The 10,891-nt window shown below is 35.9% G+C and overlaps 1 protein-coding gene across 1 annotated transcript in view; it reads right to left on the bottom strand.

The window, feature by feature from the left end:
* The window catches only part of SGCZ (sarcoglycan, zeta), a 718,425-nt gene that overhangs the window by 181,734 nt on the left and 525,800 nt on the right, over positions 1 to 10,891 (bottom strand). The window contains exon 3 of the mRNA XM_006834475.1: positions 7,114 to 7,201. Within this exon, the coding sequence (XP_006834538.1) occupies positions 7,114 to 7,201 (88 nt within the window). The remainder of the gene's footprint in view (positions 1 to 7,113; positions 7,202 to 10,891) is intronic.

Genomic DNA, 10,891 nt, shown 5'->3' with positions numbered 1-10,891 from the left:
GTAACCACTACGCTACCAGAGCTCCTTTTATAGAAACTGTCAATTATAATTTTCAAATTACTTGTAAGAATAACTTAAATCTAGTCTATTAAAGATCAGTATAATATTATTGGTAAACTACTTCTATTATAATGCTAGAGAAGGATATCATTCTTGGTAAGATGGAGGGTCAGAGAAAAAGAGGACTCCACAGTACTTAACAACAACGTGTTGGTGGTATAATGTTTTATATTATTTGTAACAACAATCCCATTAAATAAAATGGATAAAAAATATGAAATATGATGCATATCCTTGGGAACACTATGGAGAAGTTCTACTCTGTCCTACAGAGCAGTTCTGAGATGGAATCCATTCCATGCAGTAGGTTTGGTCTGGATTCTATGAAGGTCTTTTCATTCTCTTAGAAGATAGCTACAATGCAATACATAGTATAAAAATCATTTCATTGGGGTAGTGCAAATAAAATATCATCATATGGTTTTAATATGAATTTTTTGTTCATCACACTAAGAATGTTGTTGTTGTTATGTGCCGTGGAGTCGGTTCCGACTCATAGTGACCCTGTACAGGGTTTCTGAGGCTGTACATCTTTACAGGAGCAGAAAGCCTCATCTTTCTCCCGCAGAACGGCTGGTAGTTTCGAACTGCTGACCTTGCGGTTCTAAATAATGTTATGTTGAATTCTTTAGTGTTTCTGAATTCAATTTTCTTGGTTTACCTAGTCCCTAGACTATACATATTCCTGTGAATAAAATTTTTAAAAAGTTAGTTATATAACTGGAGTTCTGGTGTGTCTCAGTAGGTTAAGCACTGGTCTTCTAACCACAAGATCAACAGATCAAACCCACCAGTCGCTCTCTAGCCGCTCCTAGAAAACCATACTCAGGGTCACTGTTTGTTGCAATTGACTCCATGGCACTACCAACAACAGTCTTACAAAGAATAAACAGGGCAAGGTACAAGGAGGATAGATTTTTGCATTACTGAACTCTTGTCAGGAGCATGGTATACAAATAACTACCAATAAGGGAGATTTTGTTTTCCCATTATGTTATTGTTGTTGTTAAGTGCTGTCAAGTTGGTTTCAATTCGTAATGACCCTGTATAGGGTTTCTAAGAAACTTCTGGTGGGTTTGAATTGTTGACCTTGCAGTTCAAACTGACCTTGATGTCCACTCCTTACCACACTAGGAATTCTTATAGTCCCCCAAATACTTGAAAAAAAAAATTCAATCTGTCTCCTTAGTAAAAATTATTAATTTTCTAATAGCAACTGATAGATTCAGAGTAGAAATTAGAATTATTTTACTTAGAAAATTAAGAATAATTTGATATATTTTTCATAAATATTAGTTCATGTTGTTGTTATTAAGTGCCACCAAGTCAATTCTGACTCATAGAGACCCTGTATAGAGTTTCCAAGGAGCGACTGGTGAACTTGAACTGCTGACTTTAGGCCTCAAACCAACCTTGCAGTCCAGCATACTAAAAAAGTTAGCATAGTCCTTATGTTACAATTATGACAATACCCCTAAACTAAAAGATAAAAGAAGATGGTTACGACATTTTATATCAGTACAAATAAATTTTGAATCTTGAAGAATGAAAGCTGCTTGTGGACATTTTGGAATTCACCATAAATCATTTCAAACTTTGCCTAAATGTAATTTGATTACAATGAGTTTTACAAATTTCACATGCACGTCAAGTGATGTTTTTTAGACAATATTTTTGCAAGATTAATCTAATACATTTTACTTAATTATTTTCATGACAATAGCTTGGATGAAAATCATTATGAAGTATCCACACAATAGTATTATATGCTTAATGTAGGTGATGTCAGTCCCTAACATCATAATAACATAATAATAACCACAGATTTTATATATTTACCTACCATTTGTAGACACTGAAATTGCCCTAGTTCTTAAAATAACATTTAAATTGTCACTTTCACTGTTTTATGGATGAGAAAACTGAATCTCAGAGAGATAAATGAAATTTTTGGAACCCATCCAACTACTAATTAGTCCCACATGGTTTGACATAAAGTGCGAATAAATTATTCCTCCTCTCCCTCCCTTTTATGTATGTCTTCTTTTGGTGTCTATTGAAAAATGTTAAATAGTGAAAAGATTAAAAAAGAAAAAGACATTAACAAAACATCCAGAAGGCCAGAATGTTAAATCGTTTTTAGTTTAAACTCCACTGGAATAAGTGAATTTCTATCCACAGAAAAGATCTGTTGGGGGTGGTGTTGTCAAGCGCCATTGAGTCAATTCTGACCCATGGCAACCCTGTATAGGGTTTCCAAGGAGTGGTTGGTGAGCACGAACCTCTGACCTTGCAATTCAAACTGACCTTGAAGTCTAGCATAGCATAAACCCACAACACCACAGCAGGGTTCCAGAAAATCTCTGCCACCTCATAAATTAGTGATTTTCATCATGCAAAACTAGGTGAAATCTCTTTCTCTGTCTTTCTCATTCTGGCTTTCCCCAGTTGGAAAATATTAATACTACATTTAAATCAGTTTGGAAGGGTAAATGAAAATACAAACATGATACTCTTATTCTTTATGTATACTGCAGGAAAGCATGAAGCGAAACGCAAATAGTACTTTATTACATTCCCTATTATCAAACAGCTGCTTTGCTGTGTAGGCAAGAGTTTTATGGCTATTGTGTTTGACTGTGGATTTTGGAATATTGTCTTTGTGTCCTTAATTTACTTTTTGACATTTCTACTAAGGACATATTTTTTATGTTCAGAACTGTATGCAAAAGGAAATTCTTACTAGCTAGAGAGTTTTTGGATTCCTGGTGACACAGTAGCATCAGCATTGGAATGTGAACCACAAACTCAGCAGTTCAAACCCACCATCAGCTCCTCAGAAACCCTATACAGTTGCACTATGAGTCAGAACTGACTTAAGGGCACTTAACAAAAACAACAACAACAAAGAGAACTTATTTTCAAGAAAGTTGTGATGGTGGGAAATATGTCTGCTTTGGGTCCATTTCTACAGTTTCTAGTGAACTGATTATGGACATCTAATGGAGAACCTGTTGTGTTTAAGTTAATTCTTTATGCATAAACTTATTTATTTTCTCTAATTTCAGTTGCTTTGCAATATAGCCTTTTTGTCAATGCTATTCAACTCTAGATTTTAATAGATCTCTAATGATCCACTTTTATTATGTAAGGAAATACAAAGAGGCTTCAAAATTTGATGAAAAAATGGAATAAAAAGATCATGGAAATTTTTCATGAATATTTGAAATTACTTCATATGTTTAATAAATAGGATAATCATTGGAATGCAAGCTCAGCTTACACTGTAAGGGTCACTATGAGTCACTATGAGTCCGAATTGACTTGACAGCACTTAACAACATCAGAAATAAAAGGCAATTACATTTTTGGAAAATACATTTATTCTCAAATATAAGCTCCCTTTTTTTCTTCACTAAAGCAAAAAATATATATCCAAAAAACACTTCACACATTGGCAAAGTAAGTTGAAAGAATAAAATTCAATTTCATAAATCAAACATTTAAAAACTCATGTTTTATATAATTTAATTGAAACATATTTGCATGTAAATGTTAATGGACTTTTTACTTGCCTTTCTTCCTATTAAAATTGAGTCAAATGAATGACATTATTTTAAAAGCTTGAGAAATGGTTTCCATAAACAAAAAATTATTTGATGGTTACCAGAGGTGGGTGGGAGGGGAAATTAATTCACTGGCTAGAGGGTTGTTGTTGTTAAGTGCCGTTGAGTCGGTTCCGACCCATAGTGACCCTGTGTAGGGTTTTCCGAGGAGTGACTGGTGAACTTGAACCTCTGACCTTGCAGTTCAAATGGCTTTGCAGTCTGGCACATTAACCCACAGCGCCACGCCAGGACTCTGTTATCTTAGGTGACAGGGAGAACAATATACAAGGAGGGGGAGGACAATACACAAGAAGAGGGAGGGTAGGGAAGGGTAGGGAGGCAGATAAATAGGGAAGATAGGGAGGAATGCATGGTTTAAATAGGATAGAAGTAAATTGTGCTTTTTGCACAATGTTGGATCAACAGTGTTCTGTGAGTAAATACATGGATCAAGACATAGGCTGAATGGGTAAAGGATGGGAAAAAATGCTTATGTGCTTGACTGTCTTGCGGATATTGGTTTTCCCCACTACTGTTGTAGCGTAGTTGTTACGAATCGGGCTGTGAACAGCAAGGTCAACAGTTCGAAATTACCAGCTGTTCCGCGGGAGAAAGATGAGGCTTTCTGCTCCCGTAAAGATTTACAGCCTCGGAAACCCTGTGCAGGGTCGCTATGAGTCGGAACCGACTCCACGGCACATAACAACATTGTAAAATAGACATTTATGTGTGACAGAAATGAATATTGGAAACTATGACAGAAATCTTTTAAGCCCACTTTCAGCTTATAACTGATTGGATTTGCTGAAAGGTGAAATAGAATTTGCCCAGGGGAACAAGCTTCTTCATAAGCCTTAGTAGAGTATGGGGCCTTAGGTGGAATCCTGAGCCCCAATCAGATAATTCTGATTTGGGACATTCCCACTTGAAAAGAGAAGCAAACCAATCCAGAACTTCTGGGAGAGTGGAAGATTCTTTTTGAATGAAAGACCTGCAGAATAACAACAGACCATTTGGCTGCCTGAATATCAAGCAAGATTTTGCTTTGGAGGCATCGAGGAAAGAAAAGTCAGCCCATCTGGGAAAATCCCCTTTTAATACTGAAACTCAAAGTCAACCATGAGCAGTCTAGTATGCTCACTGGTGACCACCCAGATGTACTTGTGAGTGGAAGTGGAGGAAATGCAGCTATGAAAGCATGGGATAAGTTTGGCCATATTCCAATTGTTGACCTTGAAAAGAGAAAGCAGAGGAAGTGTGGGCTGTTCTGAAGTTTAGGAAGATGAGTGTACACCTGAGGCCATGGACACTGACCCTGAGGGCTAGGGCTGAAGTGGCCAACTGGTCTGAAGTGCAGGGAGATGTGCATGAACTCACAGACATGCAGCTAGTACACATTTGACATAGCTTGGATGGCTAGTTGACCAGAACTCATACCAAGGACCGTAAAGATATTTGATACTGAGAACAAGTGTAAATTGCTACAATTTGGTCAACTAGAATTTTGGATACAGTGACTTAAAATTCTAACTGGAATGGAAGGATTCTTCATATCATGGAACAACCTTGTTTCTTCAGTGTACTGGATTGATGTTGTTGTTGTTGTTAGGTGCCATTGAGACGGTACTGACTCATAGCAACTTTATGCAAAGCAGAAAGAAATACTGCCCGATCCTGGGCCAACCTCACTATTGTTGCCACGCTTGAGGCCATCGATGCTGCCACTTGGCCAATCCATCTTGTTGGGGTTCTTCCTTTTTTTCTCTCTCTCTCTCTCCACCTTACCAAACATGATATCCTTCTCCAGTGACTGGTCCCTCCTGACAATATGTCCAAAGTATGAGAGATGAAGTCTGGCCATCTTGGCATCCAAGGAGCACTCTGGCTGCATTTCTTCCAAAATGGATTTTGGTAGCCCATGGCTCTTTCAATATTCCAACACCATAACTCAAAAACATCAATTATTCTACAGTCTTCCTTATTCACTATCCAGCTTTCACATGCAATTGAGGTGATTGAAAATATCATGGCTTGGGCCGCCTCTCTTTGGAGTGGGCACGATCAGTGAGCCAGATAGTTGTCTTGCAAATTTCTTGGCAGAGATGAGAGAGTGCCTCCTGTGCCGCCTCACTGGATCGATAGGGACAACAAATTTAGACACTGGCTACCAAAAATGGCATTTGGGGGGTGGTTACAAAGGCATGAAGTGGCTGGCTTACAAGCTTTCGTGGTTGTGATTAATTGTAAAATGAGGGGGTAAGGTAGACTCCCTACTAAATAGTTTACCTCTTTCCCAGATGGATCTGGTGAAAGGGGATGAGGGTGCAATGATGATTTAATTTTATGACTCAATTGTGAATAACTGCGAGGATTAATTGCGATAGTCACAGCTATAAATGCAGAAGATGTGTAACTGAAAGGAAGGAGTAGGTACTCTTTCATTACAGGAACAGAGGATCCCAGGACCATCAAGAAGGAAGAGCATGAGTGGAGCCGGAGACCCTTACCTAGAAAAGAAGTGTCAGCCAAGACAGTGGTTGTGTGCCTGGCAGAATGTGACCTTTGGGCATTTCAATGATTAAAAAACGGGCTTTTTTTTTTTTTTTTTTTTTTTTTTGTAAGTGTACATCAAATATTGTTGTATTTGTGTGGAAGTACATTAAATATTGTTCATTTGTGAGGAAGTAGAATAAATGTTGTTGCAGGAAGTGGGATTGTAAACATGGAGCTGAAACAAGGTGCATAATTTTCTGAATGTAGAGCTGATGATCTTGTCTGTAAACCTTCACCCAACTCACAGTAAAGTTTTTTAAAAAATTGAGTCACACACAAAAAAATCTTTGTATTTTAATATGATAATATTAGTATATTGAAATATTTATATAATATAGAGAAAATACTAGTCATATTTTATCAGTTCTTTCTATAACTTCTAAAAGTTTAAAACGTAATTTGAACAACAAATTTATAATTGATCCATGTTAACAATTATATTCCTTTTTTTGTTTGTTTGTTAAATAAAATGTAATAATTACAATGAATACTAGTTCATACAACTGTTAGAATAAATATAACATTACTAGAAAACTAACTCCCTAAGGCAACAGATACATAGACCTCATGACGTTATAACATTCCATGATTGTTTAAGTCTAGTCGTATGCTGTGGATATATTTGTTAGGCAAATAGTGGATTTCATAATTCAAGAGTAATGAACAGCAAAATAGTGTTCTCATAATAACATACTGAATAGAGTAATAACCCTCAAATAGAGAAAACTATAGTGAACTTTATGACAAATCTAATTATGTGCAAGATAATTGGCTATAATATGATAGCTAGTTATATATACTTACGAAATAATGTATTTTTAAGTTTCCCAATTAAAACACCCACAGAGTTTTTCATGAAGTTAAGATTTGAGCAATCTTTATGTACACTCACCTACTGTCAGCTGTCCAGTTAACTGCCCCATGTGATTTCTTGCGTTCACTGTTACATTCCTGTCAGATTGTAAGACCAGTGGACTATCCTGGGAAACATGTATTAAAAAAAAAAAAAAATCAAACTGAAAATAGAAACATCATCAAAACTTATATAAAACTATACTGCATTTTGGGGGGTATTATTAAAGTTTTTTTTTCTTTTTTTTTTTTTATACAAGTCAGTTATGTTCAGACTCCAAACATTGATTAAAAACTAAGGATGGCTCATTATGACTACTTTACAAAATAGGAAAGTTTCTATTTTGATAAAAGGGCATTGCTTATTGGATATAAGCATTTCCAACTCTACTGATAGCTATTTGTGAAAGCTGTAGTAACTCATATCTTTCCTTTCTCTCAATAGCATATGCCTGTTTATGCAAATTTAAAACTCTATCTAAGGGAAATTTGCCTTTTAAGTCTAACTTGCAGTTAAGAAAAGGTCTCAGGCTTAATTTTCACCCCCGCAAACATTACTTTCCTATTCCAAGTGCTACAAATTCTGATTCCATTGGTTTCAGTTAAAGTACTTATTTTGCTCATGTATGTGTTTCCCTGATTTCTGTTTTCATCACAAGAAATATTCACGAGAGATGAGCCATGTATTCAAGTATATACAGTAATTTTCTCAGTGGGGTGCTGTGGGATAATGCACTGGATTGCAAAGTCTGTTTGAACTGCAAGGTCACTGGTTCTAGCTCACTATGTCCTCTTTCAAAATGGGGAATATTATATTTAAATATCAAATCCTATTTTAAATATGTCAGTAAATCCTATTTTTTAAAAAGAACACTTTAAAGCACACTTGTGCATGTTGACTTACAGCTTTTCATATAGTCAGAAGTGGTCCTAAAGAGCTTAAGAAAAACGTCTATAGAGCCATGTACACTTAAATGTCAAATTCCAATTCTAATCTTAAAACAGTTTATATAACTGCTTATATATAAAATATGAAAATAGAGTCCTGATGTGGTACTGTAAGGATAAGCACTGGATATTGTTGTTGTTGTTGTGTGTCATGGAGTTGGTTCCGACTCATAGCGACCCTGTACAGGGTTTCTTAGGCTGTAAATCTTTATGGGAGGAGAAAGACTCCTCTTTCTCCTGAGGAACAGCTCGTAGTTTCGAACTGCTGACTGTGAGATTAGCAGCCTGATTTGGAACCACTATGCTACCAGAACTCCTTAAGCACTGGATAGCTAACCACAAAGTCAGCAATTCAAACACTCCTTGGAAACCCTATACAGAGGCTCTATGAATTAAATCCAATTCAATAACACTTAATAACAACATATATGAAATAACTTTTGTATATTTAAGTAGAAATCAAGTGGACATAGTGAGACACAATTTTACAAGTATATTCAAGTGGAATTAATTTCTTTCCTCTGCTAACTGGTTTATAGAAATCAGTTGTATCTGCAACAACAAATCAAAAATTTTCTTTCTGCAATTTTCAAAAATAAATGCATTCTTTGTTCAAAAGTTATCACTATTCAGCACAAGGTCATTTTGAGAATATCTGAACTATTTTAAACTAATTTTACAATTTATTTCAAGTGATACTTTTAAATTTTGTAAACAGCATAAATCATGGATTTAGAACTGACTGCAAAGCTCTCTCAGTAATGTATTTGTCTTAGTTTCACTGCTACTGTTATTGTTAAATGTCATCCAGTTGACTCAACTCCTAATGACTCTATGCACAACAGAACGAAACCCAGCCCAGTCTTGTGCTATTCTCACAATGATTATTTTTCAGTCTACTGCTGCTGCCTCTGTACCAACCCACATCTTTGGGGATATCGCTCTTCTTCAAATAGCATACATTTTCCATGTTTTGTTGTTGTTGCTGTTATGTGCCACCAAATTGGTACCAACTCATAATGACCTTATTGCACAACAGAACGAAGCACTGCCCAGTCTTGTGTCAACCACACAATTGTTGCTATGCTTGAGCCTATTGCTGCTAGTAATGTGAAAATCCATCTTGTAGTGGATTTTCCTCTATTGCTCTGACCCTCCTCTATACCAAATATGATGTCCTTCTCCAGGGACTGGTCCCTCCTGATAATATGTCTGAAGTATGAGAGGCAATGTCTGGCCATCCTGGCTTCCAAGGAGAATTTTGGCTGTACTTATTCAACAAAGATTGTTATGTTCTTTAGGTAGTCCTTGGTACTACTCCAAAACCATAACTCAAATGCATCAATTTCTCTACAGACTTCTTTATTCACAGTTCAACTTTCACATGCATATTAACTTATTGAAAATACCATGACATGAGTTAGGTGCACCTTAAATCCTCAGACTATCATCTTTTTTATTAAACATTTTAAAGAGGTTTTGTTCAGCAGATTTGCCTAATGCAATACGTTGAAGACTGCTGCTTCCAAGAGTGTTGATGGTTGTTCTGAGCAAAATGAATTGTTTTAAAACCTCAATCTTTTCTCTATTTGTCTTTATGTTGTTTATTCTTATCCAGGGGTAAATATTTTTCTTTTCTTTACAATGAGATGAAATCCATGCTGAAGGCTGTGGTCTTTAAACATCAGTAAGAATTTAAAGTCCTTTTCTCTTTCAACAAGCAAAGTTGTATCATCTGCATATCACAGGTTGTTAATGAGTCTTCCTCCAATCCTGATGCTGCATTCGTCTTCATATAATCCAGTTTCTTGGATTATTTGCTTAATGTACACATTGAATAAGTATGGTGCAACAATAAAACCCTGTTGCTAATTTTCCACATTTTTGTTTTATCTTGAGCAAAATTTTTCTTGCATGTGTTGTTAATAATATTGCCCAATGATTTCCATAGTCTGTTGGGTCACCTCTCTTTGGAATAGGCCGAAATATGAATCCCTTCTAGCCAGTTTGCCAAGAGTGGTCTTCCAAATTTCTTGGCATAGATGAGTGAGTGGCTCCAGTGCTGTATCAGTTTGTTGAAAGATTTCAATTTGTATTCCATTAGTTTCTAGTGCCTTGTTCTTTGCCAATGCTTCAATTCTAGTTCAACTTTTCACTTTAGTATCACTGGTTCTTGATCATACGTTACCTCTCGAACAGGTTGAACATCAACCATTTCTTTTTGGTACAGTGATTCTGTGTACTCTTTCCATTTATTTTGATGCTTTCTGCATATTTCAATATTCTACCCATAAAATTCTTCAATATTTCAAGACAAGGTCTGAATTTTTTCTCCAGTTCCCTGAGTTTGAAATGTTGAGTGTGTACTTCCTTTTGTTTTTATAATTCCAGATCATTGTACATTTCATTATAATAGTTGACTTTGTACTCTTGGACTGACCTTTGAAATTTTCTATTTAGCTCTTTTACCTCCTCATTTTTCCATTTGTTTTAGCATCTCTATGCTCTAGAGCAAGTTTCAGAGTCTCTTCTGACATCCATTTTGGACTTTCCCTTTCTTATTTTCTTCTTACAATTTGCTTTCATCCTGTATGATGTTCTTGATGTCATATCACAACTTTTCTGGTCTTTGTTCATTAGTGTTTAATGCATCAAATCTCTTCTTCAGATGATCTCTAAGTTCAGATGGGAAATGTTTAAAGTCATATTGTGGCTTTTGTGGGCTTGTTTAAATTTTCTTCAGCTTCAGCCTGAACTTACATGTGAGCAATTGATGGTCTGTTCCACAGTCTGCACCAGGCCTTGTTTTGGCTGATAATATGGAGCTTTTCTACCATCTCTTTCCATGGACATTGTTGTTGTTGTTAAGT

This window comes from Chrysochloris asiatica, unplaced genomic scaffold (genome assembly GCF_000296735.1).
Source record: "Chrysochloris asiatica unplaced genomic scaffold, ChrAsi1.0 scaffold00011, whole genome shotgun sequence".
Classification (NCBI taxonomy): domain Eukaryota; kingdom Metazoa; phylum Chordata; class Mammalia; order Afrosoricida; family Chrysochloridae; genus Chrysochloris; species Chrysochloris asiatica.
This window is presented reverse-complemented; position numbering and strand designations above follow the sequence as displayed.